Source organism: Cyprinodon tularosa, unplaced genomic scaffold (assembly GCF_016077235.1).
Source record: "Cyprinodon tularosa strain WSP-4 unplaced genomic scaffold, ASM1607723v1 ctg526, whole genome shotgun sequence".
Classification (NCBI taxonomy): domain Eukaryota; kingdom Metazoa; phylum Chordata; class Actinopteri; order Cyprinodontiformes; family Cyprinodontidae; genus Cyprinodon; species Cyprinodon tularosa.
In genome coordinates, this window is record NW_024039259.1 from 718,482 (window position 1) to 745,429 (window position 26,948).

The 26,948-nt window shown below is 37.2% G+C and overlaps 2 protein-coding genes across 3 annotated transcripts in view; both read right to left on the reverse strand.

The window, feature by feature from the left end:
* Positions 1-434: 434 nt before the first annotated feature.
* Positions 435-4,532, reverse strand: LOC119795908 (bromodomain-containing protein 4-like). Of its 2 annotated transcripts, XM_038304149.1 has the most exons (9): positions 4,442-4,532; positions 2,666-2,704; positions 2,466-2,510; positions 2,310-2,378; positions 2,133-2,167; positions 1,988-2,037; positions 1,075-1,128; positions 898-945; positions 515-784 (listed from the first exon to the last, which is right to left on the reverse strand). In XM_038304149.1, the coding sequence occupies exons 1-9, from the start codon at positions 4,491-4,493 to the stop codon at positions 616-618; spliced, it is 561 nt and encodes a 186-aa protein (XP_038160077.1). In that variant the 5' UTR covers positions 4,494-4,532; the 3' UTR covers positions 515-615. The 2 variants fall into 2 exon arrangements, with proteins under 2 accessions (XP_038160076.1, XP_038160077.1); XM_038304148.1 differs by lacking the exon at positions 1,988-2,037 and having other exon boundaries at positions 435-784; positions 2,132-2,167.
* A 44-nt stretch (positions 4,533-4,576) lies between these two features.
* Positions 4,577-26,948, reverse strand: part of LOC119795883 (protein starmaker-like) — a 34,074-nt gene continuing 11,702 nt past the window's right edge. Inside the window, exons 2-9 of the mRNA XM_038304121.1 lie at positions 15,565-15,777; positions 13,404-13,454; positions 12,141-12,266; positions 11,971-11,997; positions 11,071-11,097; positions 7,320-8,840; positions 5,052-5,168; positions 4,577-4,770 (exon numbers count right to left, since the gene is read on the reverse strand). Of these exons, the coding sequence (XP_038160049.1) occupies positions 4,577-4,770; positions 5,052-5,168; positions 7,320-8,840; positions 11,071-11,097; positions 11,971-11,997; positions 12,141-12,266; positions 13,404-13,454; positions 15,565-15,777 (2,276 nt within the window). The remainder of the gene's footprint in view (positions 4,771-5,051; positions 5,169-7,319; positions 8,841-11,070; positions 11,098-11,970; positions 11,998-12,140; positions 12,267-13,403; positions 13,455-15,564; positions 15,778-26,948) is intronic.

The following is a 26,948-nucleotide window of genomic DNA, read 5'->3' on the forward strand; positions in this document are numbered from 1 at the left end:
CTCTACATTATTTTAAAAAATAAAGGCCAATTGATTAGTTTAGTTCCATTAAAAAGTATAGGCTTAAATAATAGACAAAACCCAAACAAATAAGGATGGAGCTTCCATTTTTTTTCTTTGAATTTTTTTTTTTTTTTGTAAAAATAATAATTGCAAAACACATTTGCTAACATTTTCAGTTTCGAAACCTTTTTAAGTTAGATTAGATTTTTTTATTTTCAAATATTTATTTTCTTATTTTCATAAAATAGTTATCAGTTTTAAATCTTTTCTTTTAAGTTTCCATAATAATTATCAGTTACATTTTTTTCTAATTTCTTTCAGTTTCTAATATTTTTTTATTGTTTTTAGTTTACAAATAAACATTTTTCTCCAAATATTATGTCTCCAATATAGGTACATAAACAGATTGCTGTATTTGACTCTTTTAAAATGTTAGATTATTAGTTTTAGTGTAAAATTGTGATCCTTTTTGGATTTAATAGTGACATCAACTGTGCACCTTCCTGCTCACCATGAACTTCAGCTGCAGCCGTTTGAGCCTCTGCAGATGGAGTCGGTGTCTCTGGTTCCACCAGCGCTTCAGGTTGGGGAGCCTCTGGCTCCTCCTGTTGTTCAGGTGGAGAAGGTTCTGAAGGAGGTGGCGTCATAGGCTGCACTGGGGGCTGATATGGTTGATAGTGAGCATAGAACGGCTGCATTGTTGGAGGAGGAGGCTGCTGCTGATATGGAGGCTGTGATGGTGAAGCTGCAGGATGAACAGTCACAATCGGAGCGGAAGGAGCTGAAAAAAAAATAAAAAAACATTATTATAATGATGAGCAAGAGGCTTCTCATAACCTCAGTGCATGTTAAAAGATAAAAGTCACTCTGTTAATCCCACATCAGGGAAAATACCTGACATGGTCGGAGGAGGGTAGGGATTGTCTGTCACAATGTGATGAACTGGAAAATAGGGACAATTTCAGCAAACAGACAAACTGTTTTCTTTATGCTGCAACCACTCATTTACAGTTTTCAAGCATCTCCTGTCTGGTATTATCAGACAGCATTGCTGGATTCTGGGTGACCTACCGTACCATCCTGGGGGAGCAGGGCAGTAAACTGGAGCAGGTCTGCAGGGACTGACTGCAGAAAAAAAAATGGAATGCATATTAAAGTTTCTTTATGTAATCATAACTGAACCCTAAAAGACTCTATTGAGGTTCATTTACAACATTTACAAGTCTATTTTCTTTCATACAGTCAAAATGTAAATGTTCAAAATTTTAGGTTAATCTTCAATTTTGTCATAAATGCTGAAAAAGTTAACAACAAATTTCAAAAATCGACATATTTTTTTCCTGTCTTTAAAAATCAATTGAAATCTCTACATTTGAAGTAGATACTGGCTTAATAAGAGGCATATGTGTTGTTATTATGGGTTTACCTGTGCCTATACTGCAAATGTTTATAACCAAAAATTAACATTAATGAAAAAAAAGATAAAATGTCCTTTCATCTTTTTTAAAAGGAATGTAAATATCTGGTTTCTACTGTTAATAACAATGGAGCAGATCATTGCAGAGTTATTATGTTAGTAATGGGTGTGGCCATGTGTGCTTTAAGAAGCCATTCAGTTCAGTGTCCTTGGATATTAGGAAAAATACACAACTTAAACATCAATCAAACTACTTTAAAGCTCAGATAAATCCAGAATTAAATTATATTTGATTATGATCCCCAATTTCGTCTATAGAATAGATATTATTTTTGGGTCAAAATGTCCCTTTTCTTCTTTCCTTTCAGCATAAGTTGCATGTTTTATTTTTTATTTATCAGGAATAGGTAAAAAAGATTGAATAAAACAAGCAAAACCTTCTTTATAGTCACAAATTACAATGAAAAATGCATTTGTACTGTGATTATTTTTTGTTAGTAAACTGATAAAAAAAACTACACTTCCAACCAATTATAACAATGAAAATCTATTTTATCCTTTCCGTACCGTCTTGCGTTGACTCTGTAGCCTGTTCCTGTTCTTTGGCTTCTGTCCCTAGTGATGAAAAACAATCCAGAAAAGGAAAAAAAAGGAATTTTATTTTGTTTGTTATAACTGTCTGTCTTTAAATTTGCAGTATTCATTCCTTACCTTTTTTTGACATCCTGGCCCCCGCTTTGATCTTAGCTGTTGGAAGGAAGTTAACATGTTTTCATTTTTTAATCAATCGAAAAAAGTTAACAGGCAATAGTTTTTTTAATATGTAAGCATGAATATTGCAACTTGTTTTTTAATATCCTGCATAAAAATGACTTATATTTCCACATACCTTTCAGAAGAGGAGCTAATCTTCGGATTCTTCTGACTTTTGGTTCCTGAATCTGCATTCTAGGAAGAACTGGATCAAACATTGGAGCATAGTTGAAGCTACTGCACCTTAAATTACTGTTAATAACCGATATGACATAAAAGTAATTAGAGTTACCTTGCCTTCTTGGCTTTTCATCTGTCTTCTTTATAGCTTCCTGTTCTTAAAGTAAAATAAGAAAAAGGAAAAAAAGATGAACATTTTTCCAAAAGATACCTTTCAGTTTATAAATAAACCATTTTATATAATTATAAGAATATATTTTTGAGAAAGGTTTTAGCACTTATTGAACGGCAAAGCTTTCTTTGTGTATTTACCTTTTTTCCGCCGCACAGCTGACACCCTCCTGGGAGCATCTAAAAGGTAAACTTGAAGTTAAAATCTCAAAGGTATAAAATGGTCTAGATGTTGATCTACTTTTGACATTGAACAAAAATAAATTTAATGCTGTTAGACAAAAAAAAATCTGACTTTTCTCTCATAGCAGGATATCTGAACAACAATCTTTTCCAACTTTTAAAACAAATCTATATCATGGTTTTCCACAGAGCAATTGGCGTGTTCAGACTTTTTGAAGAGCAGGGGCAGAAAAAAAGGAGACATAGAGCATCCTCGCCACTTTAGAGGACACTTTAACACGTATTTCAGCTCGCAAATGGGAACTTTAGCGCTGATTCGCTCTCATTGGGGCGCTTTAGCACACGTGTCTTGGCTCCCAAGGGGGGCCTTCAGCACATGTGGCTCCCTAGGGTCACCTAGCATGTGTCTTAGCTCCCAGGGGCACTTTAACACCCACTTTGGCTCCCAAGGGCATTTTCGCACTTATCTTGGCTCCCAAGGAGGCACTCTTACATGCATCTTAGCCCCAAACGGGGCACTTTAGTACATTAGGGCTCCCATTGAGGAACTTTAGCATGCTTTTTGGCTCCTAAGGGGGAACTTTAATGTCAGTCTTGGCTCCCATTGGGGGCGTGTTAGAATTAATTTTTGTTCCCAATTCAATTCAGTTTATTTCTATAGCACCAATTCCCAACATATGTCATCTCAAGGCACTTTACAGTTCACCTTATCATATAGTAAAATTGATTAAAAGTTTTCTATCTAAGGAAAACCAGCTGATTACATCGACTCATTGACTCGAAGGCAATCCCTCACACTAAGCATGCTTGTAGCGACAGTGGAGAGGAAAAACTCCCTATTAACAGGAAGAAACCTCCAGCAGAACCAGACTCAGTGTGAGCGCCCATCTGCTGAGGCCAACTGGGGTTCAAGGAGACAGAAGCAGACATTGAAAAAGAAGTAGAGAGGCAACTGTAACCCAGCTCCCCAGGCGGCCCTGTCCAGGAAACACAACCAAGGGGGGACTTAAACAGACTTAAACATATGTTTTTTAACAATTGGATGATACTGCGCAAAGCAATTTAAACTACCTTATGGGGAGTATTTTGCGGAAGTAACCTTAACTCTTAGGTTTTTTACATTTCTTCTTGTAAAAACAATAAACTTGATCGAATTTAATTTATCAAATGTGACAGACCTACCCAAATGATGCATGAATGGGCAATAGAAAACAAACAAACAGTCCTCAAAAAAATCAAGCTTTATCCGATTGGTTGATATAAACATCAATCTTCAAGGCTCAGCATCAATTCTCCATTTTCTTTAGATCTGTTTTTTTTTTTTTTTGTTAATTTGATTCAGCATCTCATCAACTCTTATCAGCTTCCTCTTCCTGTATCCCCACAGCATGATGCTTTCACAGCCAGGTTTTATGTGGGGATTGTTTGTGTGTTTGTGATAATGTGCAGTTTTCCTTGTTTCTACAATGCTTTACAGCATAGCTGAATTTAAACTGACAATACCATGAAAGCAGTGTGCACTACTTACTAAATAGAGGACTTATATGCATTCAAATTTTAAGCAGGAAGAATATTTTTCCCAAGATACTGCACATGTTTATATTACTCCCCCTCACTTGTAAATATATTCCACTGTTCATAGTTATATGAGCAGATAAAACATGCATTTGTGCAACAGGCTTTCTGTTATTAGTTATCCATGAATAGGAACAATAACTGCATATAAAGACAAACCTTTTTTTTCTGTAGTCTTGGAAACAGCCTCTGTAGCCTTTGCAGAGTGCATACAGGGACACTCTGAAATCACAAAGCGGAAAATTAAATTTACTCTCCAAATATGATAAAAACTTGGCTCCTTAGGCTCCGTTTCTAACCAGCTGGTGTTTCCTCCTCTGGTTCAGGCACAGGTTTAATCACATCCACTGTTGCCTTTTCCTCATCTCCATCTTCATCATACTCCTCTTTCTCTTCAGATTTGTCTACAGATTTCCGAGGCTTAGAAACAGGTTTTTCAGCTTCTTCCTCCTCATCTTTGTCCTCAGTATCAGCAGGCTGGTGGGTCTCTGATGGGAACCAAAGAACAGCAACACTGAAGTTGCAGAGTTCTAAATAAACCAGCTAAAATAAACCAGAAGACCCATTTAGAAGTGGTGGAAAGTTCTGATATGGTTCTACAATGCACATTTAAATGCATTTATTCAATTATAAATTAAATATGTTTATTTTACGTCTTTATCCCTCTATAAACAATGTTGGTTATGAAAGAGTGCTCATATGTCCTCACTCTTCTTATCCAAACCTAAAAGGAACCCAGAGTTTGTCATAGAAACCATAGGATCCATACCAGCTTCTTCTGTTTCATCCTCCTCTGCCTCATCTTCATCAGCCTTCTCCTCCTCAGCATCATCTGCCTCAGTCTTTGCTGCCTCCTCCTGGCTGGTTAACGCCGCTGCTATAGTGCCTTCAAATAGAGTACATTAATCATTGAAATACATTGGGAATATAAAGGAAGAAATTAATCAGATATGGTCTATTCGGGAGTTTTGTATCATTCATATATATATACATATATATATACATATACATATATACATATACATATATACATATACATATACATATACACATACATATACACATATACACACACACACACACACACACACACACACACACACATACACATATACATACATACATACATACATACATACATACATACATACATATATATATATATATATATGTGATATATATATATATATATCACAAATTATGTATATTTCATGAATTATGTATTGAAACATGGTTTACATATAAAATCCACAGGCTGTTTAGATTGTTAGATCCTGAGGTCAGAGCCACAGAATGTCAGGAGACGCATCTGCAGGTTGTGGTAAGCTAGCAAAGAGCAGAAATCTATTAAGATTTTAGAGCACTTTATGCTTCCCATGGGCGGTTCTAGAGAGGGTCCATCGGGAGACAGGGTCCCTGTAAATCATGTCCTGACTCCTCTTATGGCCCCTGTTCCGAAGACATAATACTAGAAGAAATTCTAATGATAATATGTGCTGAAATAGACATGGTTACTGATAGGTCCTTTGGATCTATTTCATTTTTTTTTTTAAACAATTTTATAAATTATTTAAAAACATAGGTCCTTTGGATCTATTTCATTTTTTTTCTTTAAAAATTTCAGTTTTATTAATTATTTAAAAACAATAAGGTGATTGCTACAGTGGTATTAAAATAGGATCCCAGTTTTCATCTACTAAATGTTTTTTTCAAAAGAAATACAAAAAAACACTCAAATTTTTACAGCTAAATTTATCAGTTTTTTAGTTCTCATTCTGATATTATAGAAAACTGTAATTTTAACTTAAAATTCCTGAATTATTCATGTATATTGACCTAATATCCTAAATAATAGCGTTATTTGATCTTTTAGATATTTATATATCTACGCGATTTTTATTTTTATTTCAACGGTAATCCAAATGAAAATTTTCAAGACAAAAACAATTATTTTCAGTTGGAAGACATAATTTTAATTAAACCTAACTGAATGGAAATTTTACTTCATGCAGCATTCTTAATATATTTGAATCCCTTGGCCTGTTTTCTTGTTTAATGCGCTACCGTAATGGCCCCCCCAGCCCCCTGGTATATTTGGTCTAGAACCGCCACTGATGCTTCCCCCTGCTGTAAATAATTCTGGAGATTTGATCTGGATTATATCATTATACTTCACCTTCCAGGAAACTTATCGAACCTAAATACTGTAGAGAAACTATGCAGGTTTGTAAAAGTCTAGGTGAGACACCACAGCCAATCAGGCAGATCAGTTTAAGACGTTCCTGAGTAGGAACTCAATCTGTTGTTCTCCATGCTGCACTCCACTGATGCAGTAATTTGTGTACGAGGATCCTTGACCAAATAAATGCATATACATTGAAGAATGAGTCTCAATATTTCTCATTTAAAATTCTTTTTTTTTTTTTTAAGCTGGATTTTAATTTCATTTTACATAGAAGTTCATAGATTCATCATTTGCATCAAAACTTTTTGATGGGTCCCAAATATCTGGTTAAGATGCCAACATTGACATAAAATGATTGTGCACCAATAGGAATCACAACATTAAGTTTCTTCTGACGCTGCTCAGATCCTAGTATCTCCATTATAGAGCTGAGGAGTAACTTCTCATAAAATAAGCAATAAGAGGCAGAGCAAAGGTCAAGTTTCAGAGCAGTGGTGTCGGTTTAAGGGAGCAAAGGGCTCAGAAGCCAAAAGGAGGTTGCTGCTTTTCTTCTGAACTGGTCATTTCAAAATTTTGGTGGTTAGCATTACCATCAGTGGACCTGGCATCTGGTTTGCAAACAGTGTGGAAGGAGAGAAGGTGAGCATGAGCGTGCCACTTACTGGCCAGGAAGAGTTAAACTTGCAGCCATTATCTTTAATGGAAACAAACACGCAAAACGTAACATTTTGAATCTATGATGAGGTAAAATAATTCCAAATTTGTTGGGTTGGAAAATCTAACTTTTTAACATTTAGATTTAAATGTTGTTTTATCTTTTGTTTTTATCATCCGATAAATGCTCTACCCTACCTGCAAGGACCAGGTCATCAAAATCTTTATCATCATCGTCATCTTCTAAGTCTTCATCGAAGGGTTCCTTTGCTTCATCTACGTCTTCCTCAGTGCCAACAGATGTTTTCATCTTTTCCTCTCCGAAGCTGATGTCTGCTGAGCTCGTCTCAACGTCCTCATCTTCGTCAGTCTCGTCTTCATCACTCAGAGAGTCTTCATCCAGTTTCAGAGAGCTGTCGTCATCGTCATCTTCATCACCCAACACACCGCTGTCTGAGCTGAGAAAAGGAAGAACATCTTCCTCTTCTACTTCTCTTTCATAATCATCATCATCATGATCATCATCATCTTCAACAAATTTATCGAGATCTTCAGCATCTTCATCATCATCAAGGTCGATGGGGATGTCCCTCTCATACTCGTCATCTCTACCTTCATCTTCATCATCTGCAAACTGTTCAGAGGAAGCAACAGAGACGTCGTCTGATTGGTCCAGATCATCCCCGGTATCTTCGTCTTCTTTATCAGTGTCTTCAGAAATCTTTATGTCTTCATCATCATCGTCATCATCATATGGTAGATAAGATAGATCTTCCTCGCTTGTAATTTTAACATCTTCCTCATCGTCACTAGTAATGACTGTGGGAGGAAGATCAAGATCTAAGTCATCCTCAGTGTCCTCTAAGATGACATCATCGCTGTCTGATGTTGCTGCCAATTTGTCATCTTCATCATCTTCCTCGCTGGGCAGAAGTGCGGCTTCACTGTCTGAGGAATCGACAAACGCGTCATCACTGCTATCATCTTCTAGGTCTTCATCTTTGCCATCATCATCCTCAGGGAGCGTGACATCTTCATCGCTGTGTCTGATGGCTACTGGAACGTCTGAATCGGAGTCTGGAGAGAGAGCCGCCTCTTCATCGTCTGAGGTGGAAACGGGTTCAGGAGAGTATTCATGAGAGGCCTCATCTTCCTCATCTGCATCTGCTTCCTCATCATCATCTTTTTTTGCTTCTTCCTTCGCATCATCTTCATCTTTGGGCTCTACTTCAGCAGATGGATGAGCTTCATCATCTTCCTCCTCTCCATCTTCATCCGTCTTCTCCTCTTCTGCTTCCTCTTGTTCGGCTCCTGCTGCTTTTACTTCTTCTTCTACTTCATCCTCCTCTTCCTCCACTGCCTCATCTTCTTCATCGGCTGCTTGTTCAGACTCAATTCCTTCCTCCTCTTCATCTCCTTCCTCCTCCTCTGCCTCATCATCTTCATCTAACTCTTCGTCCTCCTCATCCCCCTCATATTCCTCCTCATACTCCCCCTCCTCATAATACTCCTCATCTTCCTCATAATATTCTTCATACTCCTCCTCATATTCCTCTTCCTCATCATATTCCTCCTCCTCTTCCTCTATTTCGTCTCCATCCTCCTCTTTTTCTTCCTCCTCAGCAGCCTCTTCCTCCTCTGCCTCATCCTCATCCTCTTCTTCATCTTTTGCTGTTTCTTCTGTCTTTTCTTGTGTTGTCTGAACTTGCATTTCTATAACTGCAAAGAATCCATGTATTCAAACATTAGCTGAATAATATTTCACTAACAGAAAAAAATCTAAACTTTCTTTAGGAAATACCTGAAGAAAAACCTCATTGTTACAGTTCTATCGTTTGCACACTTTCTCTGTTTCCTCATTTTTTTGCTGTTAGCACATGTTCAGTAGATTTCTTTATTTTTATGTGCAGTACCATTTACAACTTTGTTTTGGGAGGATTTTTGCTGGGAAAAATACATGCTATTATTTTTTTTCTCAGTTTTTTAATTAAAAAAATGTATGTAAAAGTTTTACAACGCACCTTTTGTCCGCTGTGAGTGTAACAGTGATGTGCAGCCTGCTGTCTCTGAAACTGTGTGGTATAATTTTCATCCTTAAAATGAGTTACACATTTCAAATATTTTCATTAGCCTGACTTATAGTTAGCTATTTCCAGTGCACACATTTAGTTAACTTTGTCAGTTTGTTAGGTTTTTGTTAAATTCATTTATTCTTTTCTTTTTCTTTGGGCTCCAGCTTTCTCAATTGGTGGTTAAAGGCTAATTAGCGGGTCACACCATTTTTTGCAATGAAAGGGAAATTTGTTTATCATTTGTTTAGATATTCTTTGTTTGGGATCGTTTTGTTAATTTGTTCAATTTAAAAAGTACTTAGTGTCTGGCCAGTATCTATCTATTGGATTAAGTTTGTCAACAGTGGTCTGATCAGAAATTATTTAAATTCTCCTTAATGTCTTGTTTGATAGGTCAGTTTGTGGTTTAGTTCTTTATGTTAGTACCTGAATTGAAGTCTGTTTTGTTTAACTCTGTTTTTGGTCCTAATTTACCATTTGAAACCTTCAGAAATCTGTGAATTTTTTATTTTTTATTTTTTTGCTTAGATTAGAAAATTAAATGATCACTGTGTATTTAAACACAAATACACATTATCATAATACACATATTATTCTACCTATCATGTATGAAAACTTTACTTTCTCTACATTATTTTATAAATAAAGTATCATTTGAACACTTTTTGAAATAAATTAAGACCTTTTTTGAAAATTTTCTTTGTTTTTCTGGTTGGTTTGTCCAAATCCCTCACAAGTGAAGAGAAGAATCTAAATGATGTGTGATTTCCCATAATCATCATCATGATTGTGTTTCTAACAGAGCTAATTCGTGTTAAAATTGTTTTTATAAAGTGCATTAATCTGATATTTTCTTGTTATTTGCAAACAAAATAGACATCTGAAAGGAATTCATGTCGTTTTAGATTTAGAGAAGTTAGATTTTTGCTGGAGAAATGAAGGGTTTTTAATATTGTGGGCATGTTTTTTTTATTGTGTAGATTTCTGAGAATATGAGGAATGTTTATGGAGAATAGGGGCAAACGATCAAGAAGATTTGTACATTTTTCCCCTGAAAAAAGCAAATCTAACCAACAAAGACTTGTAAATAGGGCTGCATATCCAAAACTTCAATTTACTGTACATGTGGTAACAGCAAAAAACAATGATTGCCTCCATTGAATCAATACAGACGGTGTCCCCTCTCAAAGGTTTCACCTTTTTCTTCTTCACATTTGATTTCTAACCATAGAAAATCTATGGTAAATGTTTGCCCATATGATGCATCGTGACATCGAGTCACGACTTTCAAAACAACTGTGAGTTCTTTGACAAAACAGGACATTTTCCAAATTCAAATTGTGACAGTTGCATGAGAATTGTATTTGCTGTTAAGACAACAGTGTGATTTAGGAATACATCAAGTGAAAAGAGAAATATTTGTTTCATAGTTCAGCAGAAACTGCTTCAAACAGTTTGTGCAGAAGTTACATGTTGTGGTCATTGTGTCTTATATAACAGTTTCTGTGTGTAAACAATTGAGAATATTATATAGACTGTATATAGTCGTCTTTATAGGCTATAAAGAAAATACAACAACACATAAATCTTATAAGTGCATAAAAATAAAGTTAAGTAATCTGGATATGTCTTTTCGCCAATAATAAATGGTATATTTGGCTTTAGTTATTTCCAATATATTTATTCCTTCATTAGAAAACAATCACATTTTAGTTACTGTATTTATTTTTAGTTTATCAAAAATAAATGTCAAAAGAGATCATTTATATTCAGCTGGTACACTAGAGAGAAAATATCTGGACCTAAATTGGTTTTATGTTTAAAGTTTTTAAAACAGGGTTTAGTAGTTCTTAGTTATGTATTTATGCAGAACATACCTTTACTTCTGGGTGGTAGAAATTCTCCTGCATAGAAGCAAATAAAAACATTTTAAAAAGAAAGAAAGAAAGAGGAGGCTAACATGTTTATTCTCTTTGATGTATTATAAAATCTAAATCTAAAATCCCACATATATGAGGGGGGTGTTAAAGTGTTTGTTAATAACTATTGAGGGTAGAAAAGCACAGCAATTAAAGACAAGTGATGAAAGTTTACTAGGGGGGTCCAAAACATCACCGACAGAGGGCCAGAAATCCAATACCTTTCGGTTTCTTACTCTGCACCTGAACTTCATCATCCTTCCCCTCCTCCTCCAACCATCTGGACTCTTTGAAAAGGTCCATAAATAAAAGAAGCTTAGATGTAAAAAGCTTTCAGATATCAGATCAGCGGTTTCCAAACCCGGTTTGATCTGTAAACTCCATGAAACGAGCCTCCAAGACTCTGGTTAAGTCTGGCAATACTCGCAGAAATATACTTGCAGATTTTTTTATATAATAAACACTGATTATTGAGGAACTTATTGTATTTATTTGGGCAGAATTGGAAAAATTTGGATTTTTATCAAATATGTTTCTACTACTTATTAAGAAGAGAATATAAAAATCCATATTTCATTTTTTCTTAAAACTTGCTTTAAATGATGCTTTGATTGCATAAAAATTATTTCCCCCAAAGGTCGGAATAATTGGAGGTATACATTTTTATACCTGCTTTAAAGTCTTTCTCAAACATTAAAAGTAGATGTTTAATTTCTTCTACTCCTGTAGAAGTTATTTTTATGTTATTAAATAAAACATAACACCGAAGGTAATATTTAGCTCAGACCATAATGATTTTTTTTACATTTCAAAATAATGATCCTGGAAAAAACACTGAAAAGCTTCAATAGTACAAACCTTTTTTCCTTACTGCATACAGCGTTCCTGCAAAGGAATATATAAAACATTATAAATTTTACTTACATCTACAATCACTCTGATAAAACTTTCCTTAGTAACAAAAATAAACATGGATGATGCTTTTATCATAATGCAAAGTAATGTTTGTTCTAAGCATCTTAGTTTACCTTCATCTTCCTCTGGAGCGATGAGGCTTGCAGCGAAATTAAACACAGAGCTAATCATGTTTGTTGATTCGTCCACAGCGTCGTTCACCACCTTCACAGGGTCTGAGCTGAATTTGCTGAGACCTCCTAAAACAGTACAGTCATCGACGAGGAGAAACATACAAATAATGTTTAGCTCACCTTCATAAATGTTTTGAGAAAAGCGGATAAGAAGAAGAAGTTCTGTAAAGCAGTATTTTCCTCTAGTTTTCATAAACCAAGGACAGAATTTCTTTTCGAGGGGGTTAAACGGAAAGTGGGCAGCTGGTTCTTTAAAGAAATGGATGGTTATTGTATCATGAACCCCATCTTCCAGTTTAACCATCTCACAGGGGCATTCCAACACAATGCTGTGCAAAGAAGCATTTCAGAAGTTCTATCGATCTTCAGCTGGAAGCTGCACCAGAAAAAGTAGATTTCAGATGAGCTTAATTCAACCTAATCAGTGTATTAAATTTCCTCTTTAGAAAACAATATTAATAAAACTACAGAATCAAGCTCATTTGAAGTCCAAGTTTGAATGAGAAAAGAGCAAACATCCGAACAGTCTATTGTGAATGCAGAGAAACAGGAATATAGAAAATTTAAAAAAATCCTGTAATTTAGTGGAAAAAGTAAGTCAAAACTACCAGAACTTGACTGAGAAATCCTTCATCAGAGAGAACAGGCTAATATTTTGGTAGCTACTAACTTACAATAGAAGGAATTTGATTTCCAATCGTTTTACCAGTGGCAGTGCTGTTCAGATAATTTTAAACTCCTGCCATCCCTCTGTATTGTCCTTCTTACTTTAACAGGAAAGATCGTGTCTGGAACTCCAAACCAAAGGATGGTCATTTTTTTCTCAATTTCTAAAGGACTGCTTCTTCTCTCCTTCTGACCAAGCTTTTTGGTCTTGCCCATGGTGTAGAATTAGTTGGGAAAAAATTATATTTATTTGACTTTTGCATGATATCCTGTCTCTCTGCATTATGTCTTGATGCCGTATTCATATGTCCATTTCTCTGCAAGTAATTAATGCACCAAAAAAGGTATTTCCCCCACTGCAGGTAAGCACCCAGAATGCTGCTCAGCAAGAAAGAAAATCCATCTTCCTTAAAAAATAAAAAAAGACTAATCTGTGGAAATTTCTATTAGCTATTTTTCATGGTCATTAGTAGCTATTAGTAGTTATAGAAGAAGCATTTGGGATCTGAGAGGTTAGTTGCAGGTGAGATGTCTTGCCTCTGCGCCCTGAATCCTTTAAAACCTTCCTGATGCCAGCAGAAGGGCGATCTGGTTGGATGAGAGAAAGTGGTGATAAGCAATGAAACATTCATTGGCATGGCACTATGAGTCAGTTCTGAATCGAAATAAAGAAATAACAAAGCTGTAGCAGTTTCATGTGAGGGTTTCTGTTAGAGATGAATGAAGATTTTATGGTAATGTTAGAAATATGAGCCTCATGTTATGCAAATTAAGATATTAATGTCATGATGTTGTCGCTGATGCTTGGCTTAATTGCTCATTTCAGTCACCTGTCTAGCTCTGCCTTGGTTCTCATCACTGTTCATCTGATCCACCTGCTCCTGCTTCTATTTAAACTCCTTGGTCCCAGCCATCAGTGCCATGTTATTCTTGAGCCTTTTTGTGAGAGTTTGTCTAGCGTAATTTATTGTGTTCTGATTGTCGTGTCATGACATTTGAGATTGCCTGGCTCTGTCCAGATCTATTTGACTGACCTGTCTTCAGACATCTGCTGGATTCTACTGTGGACTGAACCTGGATTTGTCCCTTGATTTTGCCCTGTGGATTATCCTGCCTTCCCTTATCTGCTTGATCTGCCCTCCTGTCAGTTCTGAAACTTTCCTGGCTTCAGCGTCTGGAACTCTCTGGCAGCGTCCGCTGCGTCTTGTCAGCCGACCGGCCTGAATTATCCTCATTCTCTGGGCAAGGACTGAACTCACACTTTCATAATCATCCTCCATGAGATTGTCGTGGCCACTAACCTGTGTTTCCCTCCTTTAGAGGTCCCTGTCTTAGACACTCTAACTGCTGCTAAAGCAGATCCGCAGCCCGTTGCTTAATAAAAGCTTTTTATTTATCCCACTGTCTGTCTTGCCTGATTACTCGGCCCCTCTGTTGAGTCCTTACAATTAAAGGTTCCTGTGTCATTAAATGTTATTTGGAAGGAATGATTTAGTGTTGTCACAGAAACATGAATAAGTAGAATTAGTGCATTTTATACAACAGTATTAAAGACATATATTTTTAGAATTATCATAAATATATAAGGTATAAAATAGAATGAAAGTAGAAATTAAATACCTGGTATCTGTCATGTGAAATGTTATTAATCATCATGTCAGTTCATTATATTAGTTTTCTCCCTCCACTCAATAATGCATGGCTCCTACCCAGTGATCAGCCTCCTGTGTACTTTTGTTTTCTTTGACAGATCCTTATGTTTGATGTTTTATTATCTTGTCCCAGACCTTCGTATATTTTTCTTTTATGTGTTTTTGTTATTTTCCTTTGAAGATCTAGATTCTGGGACATGATTTTCTTTTTTATTATTATTAAAATACCCTTTTTTTAAAGGGCTGTTGTTGTTTTTTTTTCTTTTTGCAGCCTTTTCAACTTTTTCAACAACAACATAATTGAGTGTAATAAATAATACTCAGAGATTTTATAGACCAAACCATTAAGATGCGTACTGGGACTAAGAAAACTAAAGCTTTCCATGTCACTTGTTTCTGTGAATAAGCAAATGACTGCGTAACTTCTCCCGAAAGTTTTTTTCTTTTTTTTTTTACATTTATGTTGTTACAAGGAAATCTACTGCCAGTCATATAATGTGACTAAAGGGGGAGCTTACAGTACCTTTATTTCTCAACAGACTTCTTTAGGTTTTGGTATTCTTCTATGACTTGGATGATTCTCAGTCATCCAGGTAATAGTCATTCAAAAAATTTTTAAAAACAATCCACTGGACTTGCTTTCCAAGCTTTAGGACTTTTTGCTTCCCATCCAGGAAGCTTTTTCAATTCCAAATGTCAGAATTAGCTTTGAATACAAAGCTTTATAGAGTGGACCGACAACAACAACAGCCTTATTTTGGCTTAGATTGTTTTGTAACTTTTTTGGATGTGTTCCTGATCCAACACATCAGAATAATTGACTCTATTGCTTTTTATAGACCAGAGATTTAGCAGAGTTTTACCAATTACTAAAGGTTGTGGGACATTGGATCTTGAGGACCAGAATGTTATGCCCCTGTTTGGAGAAATCGGTTGAACTTGTACCAAACTGCAGACAATTAACCAATCAATCAACATCATAATTCATACAAATGCCAGAAGGAATAGAGTTGAAAGAGACGATATTTTCACCCGTCTTACTCTACCTGCAATGGTCTTGTAGTCTGCCAGATCGAACATTATAACGAACACACATGTCCATGTGATGACTAGTGCCAGAACCAGGATCCAGGCTAAAGGAGAGCTAAAAGTAGAGTAGAAGTCCTCTGTTAACGTTTTCTTGGACCCCTGGACAGTGGTTGAGCCAGCTTCTCCCACTTTGCCATCAATGACCATGGTGGTTGTCACCGACGACCGTGCTGAGGAAGGAGAAATGAAAATCATAGTCCGATCAAAGGGTATCAAAAGCACTGATTCAAATCAATATTATCTGGCAGATCACATAAAGAATTAATGATAATGTGGAAATGACTTTAAATAGTTTAGCATGCTTTCTATTTATTCTAATCTGAGTAAAAAGATAAATAAAATACAATTCATTTGATACTGTTGTTATATGTTTGGCTGTTATTTGTTGTTTATTTTCATAGCATTATGTTTTTTACAAATATTTTATTGTTATAAATTTGTGTTTAATTCTACTTTTCATGTTAAGAAATACAATACAATTGTATGTTTTCTTTAACAATGTATGTAGGTAGTAGTCTAGCTGGGATGGTGGATTATTTTTTTTTTTCGAAGCACAAATTGCCTAATCAATATAGTCTTATCACCTAAAGCACTATGCATGGTATGTCAGGTACGCCGGTCATTGACCTTGACCAATGCACCTTACAGTAGAACTGCAGTCTGTCACTGGACTGGCATGTCTATCACTGCCCCTACAAAGTTAGGGACTAATGCAGAGGACAAATTTCCCACTGGGATCAGCTTCATGGTCATGTTAGGCCACTTTTTTAATTTTATTTATTTTGCTCAGGCTAGTCATAAACCCACAGCCAGCCAAATGTTAAAAAGTCAATATTATTGCCATTACTGTTAATATATAGCAGAAATGTTACACGTTCAGTAATAAAATGTCACAGGGCATGGTTCAGGGGGATGGTCATTTAAGAAAGGGGATGACTTTTAAGATTTTTTTAAAAAGGCCCCTGTCCTCCATCAACTTGAGCACTGTATGTAGGGAAAAGAAACTAGAAAATAGTATTTTGCCTCAATTACATTCATCAGTTAGACGTCACAAAATTGCCTCTTCCCTCCTAAATTGGATCATATTTTAATAAAGATATTCCTGTAAGTTGTTAATGTTGCTGTGAGTATGTCAGATGAGCCACCTGTTCACTCTGCTCAGCTTACTGCTGGCGGCATACGCAGGCTACGTTACTGCTGACTAAGACAGCTTAGCAACCCTCTGAACACACACACAAACCGCAATTGGCTGCTCTGATTCGTACAGTTTCATTCTAATATACAAGTTACTGCTTGTGAGACTTGTTTAAGGAGTTTTTTGTCTGAGGATTTTGTTGAGACTGTAGGGCATCCAGTGAATACTCATTGTTAGGAAGACATGTCTTATGCTGAAAATATGGAGAGAATACAAGAAAAGAGACCTTATATCAACAGTTGTTGTTCTTTTTCCTGCAGCCAACTCAATCCAATCCTGCGTTACTTCTAAAGCCCTTCAAAGAACCACACCGGACCAAGGAGATGCAACAGAAAAGACACAACAGCACACATTCAACAACAACAAAAGAGAAAAACATCCGAAAAACACCAAGACACATAAATAATATGACACAGTGAAGCAATAAAAATAAAAAATGTGTCTCGTTTAAAGCCCACAGAGAAGGTTTGTGTAATGTGAGATAATCCCACATGTTTGGTCTGCAGCAGCTAGCGTTTGCACAACTCTAAGCCTACAGTTAATATCTGTAGCAGCGCTGATTAGCTGACCTTAAGAGAGCACTTCTGCATGTATTTTTGTAGATCAATGTAAACAAAACCCTAACTGTAAAAACAGTGAAGCAAGGCTGAAATGGCACAAACGAGTTCTAATTTCTTGAGACTGATAAAATTCTAGCTGAGTGATGAGAAAGTTGTGTTTACTGTCACCAACTTTTAACAGCTAACTCTTTATTAAGACTCTGTCAGCTGTGTAACAGCAAAAAGTCCTCTCATGCTTTACATGAAGAGATCCAAGTCAGAACTAGGTGAAGGAACTCTGAAGGTAGCAGTCGAAGGCTGGTACTCTGCACAAAAACTCTTGCACCATGAAAGATTTAATCAACACCTATGCTGCTGAATTTGAGAAAGCAATATTTCATGGACCTTTATGTCAAATGCAGCATTTAGTTTTAATAGCACAGTAGCAACATAAAGTGGTTGGGGGAAAAAAACTCTATAACTTCTGTTGGGTTTTAAACCATGATAACAACTTTAGAAATTAGGAACCAATGTCCAAGGAAGGGGATGCTGTTTTGCTCCGCATTTCACAATCTCTAATTGCTTCAAAGCCCCCCCCCCCCCCCCCCCCCCCCCCCCCCCCCCCCCCCCCTTTAGTCCTCCCCCCCCACAGTGTTTGAGCAGAAAATACCAAACTCAGAGGGATCCTTTCTCTCTTCTGTGGCACTCTCCTCCAGATTAAACATCAGAAGAGACACCAATATGGCCCCATGCCCAGGGACTAGAACTCCGTACTAACCAAAGGCTATGTGGACCCGGTGGCTGATATCAGAACCAAATTGACTGTTTGCAACATTTCCTACCAACATATTTAAAAAAAAAAAAAATTTGTCATGTGGACGCAGTGTATAGACAGTATAGACTGTATATATCCCATGCACCTTTTTCTTCTCTTTTTGACTATTTGAGCTAATGTAATGAGTAAATTTCTCCAATGTAAAATCAATAAAGTCAATCAATCAATTCTCTTTTCAGTTTAATGACTTTGAGATGAAGAGACTGGAGCTCCCTTGGTGTATGGCACTGAGAACAAAGAAGTTCCTTTCTGTGGTCTGCTGCTATACCACTAAATGCAGGAGAACAACTATATCCTTTCAAATGGAGATACAAAGGTAGAGGTAGAAGTCAGGGAAAGTTTCTAGCTAAACAATTTGTTTCTTTTTGAGATTTTTGATCTTTTAATGTTGTTACGTCCACACAAGACACAACATATTTAAGGACACGAGACAAAACAAGATGAGGGTTCAATCAGTTTGTAATTCCCTCTCAAGTCGAAAAATCAGGAAACCAAGTCGTTCTTTAGATACTGGCTTTAATCACACAAGAAGTATGATAGTGTGCCGTGAGAACTGTTAAAACATACAGAAAGAAAAGCAAACAAACTAATTATTTCCCCGAAAGGACATCAAAGGAAAAAAGCGACCATACAATATATGACTCAACAGAAATTCTTCGCGTTACATCTTAACGGTCAAACAAAGTAAACAGTAAATTAAACTAAAATGTACCTCATTGGCCGCTTATCCTTGAGAGAAAATTAGAATCTTCAGTCCTTTATCCAATGTCCTTATCACTGGTGACTTAGGCAGAGGAATCAGCACGGTGTCTGCCTGATTGTTTGTTCCAGAACCACGTTACAGATCCACAGGTACCGACCCTTAAAGGTAACACTCCGTCGACCCACAGCTGCATCCCCTTAACCTCTTAATTAGGACTTGTTCCCCCACATCAAAACAAACAATATTCAAGAAACACATGAAATTATACTTTAATATTTAACCTTTATTACTGAAAATGTATGCATTTATGAGCTCTATATTTTTAACTTAAATATTTATTAATCTCTTATTTATTTATTTATTCTGACTTCGATGGCAGCTACACTCCCACCAAATCACTTGTGATTTTACACAACCGATGAACTAAGTTAACATGGGATGATAAAACACATTGCAAGAAAAATGTAGCGGCATCACTCGGCTTCAATCAGGGTCACCGTCTTATGGATGGGTCTCTCCAAGTATACAGGCTTCCCAGAACGTCTTCCTTCTTTATCCAAAGTTGGATTACTGATCAGGAGTTGCAGTTTCCTTACACAGCCATCTTCTGCAGGATAGACCCTTGTGACCTTTGCCAATTTCCATTCAGTTCTTGGGGCAGTGTCATCTTGCACGATCACTATATCATTGACTTTAGCGTTTCTGCGCTTTCGTTGCCATTTCTGACGTGGTTGTAAGTTCAGCAGATATTCTTTGCACCATCTGGACCAAAACTCGTTGGCTAAGTATTGGACCTTGCGCCACCTCTTCCAAAGGTAGAGGTCTTCCCTTTCAAACTTTCCAGGTGGTGGAAAAATGATAGAGGACTTCATTGTCAATATATGATTAGGCGAGAGAGGCTGTGGTCCTGTAGGATCATTCAGTAAATGAGCTGTTAATGGTCGACTGTTAATGATTGCCATTACTTCATAGAAGTATGTCCTCAATGAGGAAGTATCAAGTCGATTGGAGGACTGATCCAGGATAGACGTCAGCACACTTCTTACTGTCCGAATCTGCCTTTCCCAGGCACAGCCCATGTGGCTTGCTGACGGCGGATTCATGATAAACTCACAGCCCAGTGTTTTTAGACGTTCTTGATCCATTTCCTTCAAGGCCTCTACGAACTCACGCCTGGCACCGACAAAATTGGTACCTTGATCGCAGCGGAGTTGTCTAACATTACCACGTATGGCTATGAAGGCACGGAGAGCAATGATGAAAAAGTCTGTGGTCATATCTTCCAGTAGCTCTATGTGAACTGCACGAGAGCATAAACAAGTAAATAGCAGGCCATAGCGCTTCGACTCCTTCCTTCCATCCTTAACATGAAATGGTCCGAAACAGTCTATTCCACAGTACGTAAATGGAGGCGTCTCTTCCGTGCGATCGCTGGGCAGGTCTGCCATTTGCTGATTCTCTGTAGACCTTCTAAACCTTCTGCACTTGACACACTTGTTAATGCAGGATGAGACAGCATTACTGCACCCGAGTATCCAAAATCCATTGGCTCGTAGTTCATTGACTGTTATGCCACGTCCTTGATGTTGCGCTCGTTGATGATAATGCTGTATGAGCAATTTTGTTATGTGACCGGAGGCGATGGTCAGCACATTTAAAGTTATTAGGCAGAGACGGCTTGTCTTCTTTAAATGGCAATGGCATTTCGCGTTGTCCATTTTCTTGTATCTTTATGCCTTCCTCCATTTTTGTGATGAAGCGAAGGTCATCCTGAGAGAAATGACCATCTTCTACATTTCTTTCACTGAAGTCAGATTCGAGCACCTTCAGCACATCTGTCGGAACAATGACTTCCTTGACGTAAGTTCTGCATATGTACTGAACTTGACTTGTTAGGTTACTCTGTGACTTTAGACTTGGTGTGACTTGTTTCACAATGGTTGTGTGGCTGCTTCCGATGGCATCTCCATAGTCAACACAGGGATTGACACAGCCAATGATGCTCCAGCCAAGATCGGTCCTTACTGCAAACGGCTCGTCATCTTTGCCTGACACAATTTCTCTTGGTAACAGGGCTTGGGAACAATTGTACCCTATGAGCAGACCGACATCAGTGTCTATTAGAGGAGCGATCTCTTCAGCAAGGTGTTCTAAGTGAGACCACGCCCTTGCTGTCTTCGGTGTGGGAATGTGCCTTAGACTAGCAGGGATGAAGTCTCGTGAATAAGTCACAGGAAGAGGGATTTTCTTGGAGGTGTAAAACCCTCTGACTTGCAACCCAACTAACCTCTGACTTGGAATTACAGTCTGCTTGGAAGCGAGTGTGGAAAGCTTTAATTGCACAGGCTCCATCTGTGTATTAAGAGCTTCTGCTTTTTCTTGCAAGATGAACGTGCTATCGCTCTGACTGTCCAGAAGAGCGTATACCAGAACTTCAGCATCTGGGTTTGTCGTCGTTGACAGCCAAACTGGGACTATTGTGGATGCATATGTGCTGTTCCCACTGTGCATGACTTGGTTAGACATAGCTGTGCTTGCTACTTCAGTAGTAGTAGACTCTGTGTCTGTGGACTGTTTAGACATTTCCTTTCCCTTTGAGGGCTTTCCACTCTCTCTTTGTCCGTCTTGGACCCTTTCATCTGCCTTAGCACGGTCTTCATGCAAACATGTGGGGTGTCTCCCCTTGCACATGTTGCAAACACTTCTCTTCTCGCAGCTCTTTGAGTGGTGTCCTGGCCTTAGACATGCAAAGCACAGTTTCTTTGTCTGCACATACTTCACTCGCTCTTTGACAGGCTTCTCCATGAACTTGCGACATGTCTGAATGCCATGGTTTGTCTTCTCACAAAACATGCATCTCTTAGCATCGCCCTTTTGTCCCTCAACATCTGGCTTCTCTTCAGATGCACTTGCTAGCACCTTTACACCAATATTGCGGACCTTAGATGGCTTTGCTCTTTCGGCATCACCACTCTTCAGAGCATGAAGCGAAGTCATCGGATTGCAGGCTATCTTGGCTTCTCTAGCCACAAACTCAACAAAGGTGTGGAAACTTGGAAAATCGTGGTTTTCTTCTTCATATTCCATTACCTTTCTGTTCCACCTGGCAGTGAGCCAGTCAGGGAGCTTGCTGAGCATTCTTTGATTTTCACTGCAGTCATTCAGGACTTTAAGACTTTTAATCTGACTCATGGCTGCTTGACAGCCTCGCAGGAAGTCTAAAAATTCTCTTAGCTCGATGCTGTCTTTGGGTCCAATCTTGGTCCATGAATTCAGCTTGTCGCGGAAAGCTTTAGCGACCACAAAGGAGTTGCCGTATCATTCTTCTAATATTTTCCATGCTGAATCATAGGCTTCTTCAGTGCCTACCAGGAAGTAGCTCTCAATTGCTTTCCTTGCTGCTCCTGTGACATACTTGCGAAGGTAGTAAATCTTTTCATTTATGGGAATGTTCTTCCGGCCTATAAGGGTTAGGAATGACATTTTCCAGTCGTTATACCTTATTGGATCTCCGGTAAACATCGGCGGCTCCGGCACAGGAAGACGGCTTGTGTTTATGGACTCAGCTATCGCTTCAGCAAGCGTTGTCATGCTATTATAAGAAGTGGGGGGGAGCAGCTTGAGAAATGGGCCTTGGGATTTCATAGCTTGTAGTGGGGAGCCTACTGGCAGGCTGTGAAGGCATGCTGTACTTCGGAGGAGTATTAGTTTTAGTTGAAGGCCCTGAGAGGTTATGAAGAAGATTTGATATTTCTTCATCTGAGCCTGTATCTTGTTCGTAGACTTGTAGTCTTGCCTTTGCAGCATTCAGTCTTTTGGTTGCTTCCAAACGCTCTAATCGTCTGCGCTTCTCTTCTAGTGATTTCTGTCTTTCAGCGTTTTCTGCTTCTTGCTGCGCTAGCTGCCTCCTGTTGTCAGCCTCAAGCCTTTCAAGCTCCTTTTCTTCCTGTTCCATTTCTGCTAGAACCTCTAAGGTAGCTTAAGTTGCTGCAAACTCTGCTTCTGCCTCCTGCTTCTTTGTGGAGGACACGTTTGAGCGTCTTGAGATACGTTCAGAGGCTGAGCGGCTAAACATGGACACCTGGTCTTCTTTACATGAAAACACTGAACCAGTTTCAGCCCATGGTGCTTGTACACAGGATAAATACTTATCTGCATCTTCCTCCTGCAGAACATGCAGCCGTTCGATAAGTTGCTTTGACACAGCATCACAGGTGTCAACCCGATGTCGGGTGTCCGCGTCTGGGACACTGTGTTTACGAATGTCCTCATAGCGTTCCTTCACTTTGAGATCAGCAATATGAACTTGAATTTGATGTTCAGGTAGAGCTTCGGTTGATGTGAGTAAGGAGAGTGACCTTTTAGCTTCTTTAGCAAGAACCTTCCATTTCTCATATGTTTTGTTAAAGTTACGTTGAAGTTTCTTTAATTTTTCATTGTGCAGTTCCTGACCCTTTTCAGTAAGTTTTCTTTTTCTCTTGTCTTTAGGTTCTGTATTCACTTCAGTTTTAGTTACAGGATTTGCTTCAAAGGCTACATTGTGAACAGACTCCTCCTCTTCTTCATGAGTAACTTCTGGGTCTCGCATTTTGCTTGCAATGTCTTTATCAGCCATTTTAGTGTATTAAGAATTAAGCAGAATTTAAGAAGAAACCTTGAGGAACCTAGTGTTAATTAACTTGAGTTAAATTGTGTTGTAAGTTAAAGTAAGTTTTACCCTGCTTTAGATCAGTTAAACCTGTTTGGTTGCCTATGTTTAGAGACTATTCAGTAAAATTAAAACAAAAATTATCAATGTTAAGTATTAACAATTTAGCAATGAACTACCTATAGGCAGCTTAATGAATGAGGTAGTAATATTGAAGTTAGATCATAGCAACTTGAATGTCAAGTGAAAGCCGAAATGCTCTATATTAAGGTAAGATGCACGAGACTTAAATTAGATTTATGTCAGATGAATATTTAAGTGAGAGAACCCTTAAACTTAGAATCACTGAAAATTGCAAAATACCACAGTACTTCTTTAAACTAAATACTTCTTAAATTGCTTAATAATGTTGCTTAACACTTAACCTTTAAACATTTAAATATCAAAGGTAACAAATATATAGACTGATCAGAAAAGTTATCACATTAAAGTTTTAGTTACACTTCAAACAGCATCCTTAATGAAATAGATGAGTCCAACTTATCCATATGCTGTGTGCAATCAGTCTGACTGAATCTTGAAACTCAAAAGTCCTTTTAGCAGTTGTAGAGGTTACTCCACATCTTCACATTTAACTTGTTTTAAACGTGCTTCTTGTTGGAATAACCACACAACTCTTAGGTTACCAGCGGGTTAGATACTGCCCTTGACGAGTGGCTCCGCTGAACCCCAAGCATCCTCACAGCTCCGACGACGAGAGACGGGCGCGCGTACTCGCGCCTTGCTGCTGCTGGTCACGCGCTCCCCTCGCGTTGCGGTGGCTGAGTTTTCACTGTAATTCCCTCTCAAGTCGAAAAATCAGGAAACCAAGTCGTTCTTTAGATACTGGCTTTAATCACACAAGAAGTATGATAGTGTGCCGTGAGAACTGTTAAATATGGAAGCCCGTTTCCGCCACTCTGTAAAAAAAAAAAAAAAACTATCTCAATATAATGAGATAGTAACTCAATATAATGAGATAGTATCTCATTATAATGAGATAGTATCTCAATATAATGAGATAGTTTCTCATTATAATGAGATAGTAACTCAATATAATGAGATAGTATCTCATTATAATGCGATAGTATCTCATTATAATGAGATAGTAACTCAATATAATGAGATAGTATCTCATTATAATGAGATAGTATCTCAATATAATGAGATAGTATCTCAATATAATGAGATAGTTTCTCAATATAATGAGATAGTTTCTCATTATAATGAGATAGTAACTCAATATAATGAGATAGTATCTCAATATAATGAGATAGTTTCTCATTATAATGAGATAGTAACTCAATATAATGAGATAGTATCTCATTATAATGAGATAGTTTTTTTTTATTTTTTACCAATTTTTTAAGTTAAAATTGAGTATTTTTCGTCAATAGCTCCCAGGTCATGTGACCTATTGATGCAAAATCAGTGTGAAATTGTTCTACTAGTCTCTGTAGATGGGGCACACTCATTTGTTTTTCATTATAACTCTTTTTTTATTTTTTTAGCAATTTTTTAAGTTAAAATTGAGTATTTTTGGTCAATAGCTCCCAGGTCATGTGACCTATTGACGCAAAATCACTTGGAAATTGTTCTACTAGTCTCTGTAGATGGGGCATAATCATTTGATTTTCATTTTAACTCTTTTTTTTTTTTTTTTACCAATTTATTTAGTTAAAATTGAGTATTTTTCGTCAATAGCTCCCAGGTCATGTGACCTATTGACCCAAAATCAGTGTGAAATTGTTCTACTAGTCTCTGTAGATGGGGCACACTTATTTGTTTTTCATTTTAACTCTTTTTTTATTTTTTAGCAATTTTTTAAGTTAAAATTGAGTATTTTTCTTCAATAGCTCCCAGGTCATGTGACCTATTGACCCAAAATCAGTTTAAAATTGTTCTACTAGTCTCTGTAGATGGGGCACACTTATTTGTTTTTCATTTTAACTCTTTTTTTATTTTTTAGCAATTTTTTAAGTTAAAATTGAGTATTTTTCTTCAATAGCTCCCAGGTCATGTGACCTATTGACCCAAAATCAGTGTGAAATTGTTCTACTAGTCTCTGTAGATGGGGCACACTTATTTGTTTTTCATTTTAACTCTTTGTTTTATTTTTTAGCAATTTTTTAAGTTAAAATTGAGTATTTTTGGTCAAAAGCTCCCAGGTCATGTGACCTATTGACCCAAAATCAGTGTGAAATTGTTCTACTAGTCTCTGTAGATGGGGCACACTCATTTGTTTTTCATTTTAACTCCTTTTTTTATTTTTTACCAATTTTTTTAGTTAAAATTGAGTATTTTTCGTCAATAGCTCCCAGGTCATGTGACCTATTGACCCAAAATCAGTGTGAAATTGTTCTACTAGTCTCTGTAGATGGGGCACACTCATTTGTTTTTCATTTTAACTCTTTTTTTATTTTTTAGCAATTTTTTAAGTTAAAATTGAGTATTTTTCGTCAATAGCTCCCAGGTCATGTGACCTATTGACCCAAAATCAGTGTGAAATTGTTCTACTAGTCTCTGTAGATGGGGCACACTCATTTGTTTTTCATTTTAACTCTTTTTTTATTTTTTAGCAATTTTTTAAGTTAAAATTGAGTATTTTTCGTCAATAGCTCCCAGGTCATGTGACCTATTGACCCAAAATCAGTGTGAAATTGTTCTACTAGTCTCTGTAGATGGGGCACACTCATTTGTTTTTCATTTTAACTCCTTTTTTTTTATTTTTTAGCAATTTTTTAAGTTAAAATTGAGTATTTTTCGTCAATAGCTCCCAGGTCATGTGACCTATTGACCCAAAATCAGTGTGAAATTGTTCTACTAGTCTCTGTAGATGGGGCACACTCATTTGTTTTTCATTTTAACTCCTTTTTTTTTTATTTTTTACCAATTTTTTTAGTTAAAATTGAGTATTTTTCTTCAATAGCTCCCAGGTCATGTGACCTATTGACCCAAAATCAGTGTGAAATTGTTCTACTAGTCTCTGTAGATGGGGCACACTCATTTGTTTTTCATTTTAACTCCTTTTTTTATTTTTTAGCAATTTTTTTAGTTAAAATTGAGTATTTTTCGTCAATAGCTCCCAGGTCATGTGACCTATTGACCCAAAATCAGTGTGAAATTGTTCTACTAGTCTCTGTAGATGGGGCACACTCATTTGTCTTTCATTTTAACTCTTTTTTTATTTTTTACCAATTTTTTAAGTTAAAATTGAGTATTTTTGGTCAATAGCTCCCAGGTCATGTGACCTATTGACCCAAAATCAGTGTGAATTGTTGGGTCCCCCGTTACATGGGCCCACCACCCGTGACAGGGGCCATAAGGGTCGTATGCAATGTGTGCTGGCCGGGGGAGGGGACCCTGGTGGTCCGATCTTCGG

What these genes read in the sequence shown, in the direction of transcription:
- LOC119795908 (XM_038304148.1), bottom strand. Translation starts at nt 4,493, where the DNA reads ATGCACTCTGCAAAGGCTACAGAGGCTGTTTCCAAGACTACAGAAAAA. An exon ending in CAAGACTACAGAAAAAAAAG is followed by an intron (nt 2,705 to 4,441) that starts GTTTGTCTTTAT and finishes TTTACCTTTTAG; the next exon opens with ATGCTCCCAGGAGGGTGTCA. An exon ending in ATTAGCTCCTCTTCTGAAAG is followed by an intron (nt 2,168 to 2,309) that starts GTATGTGGAAAT and finishes TCCTTCCAACAG; the next exon opens with CTAAGATCAAAGCGGGGGCC.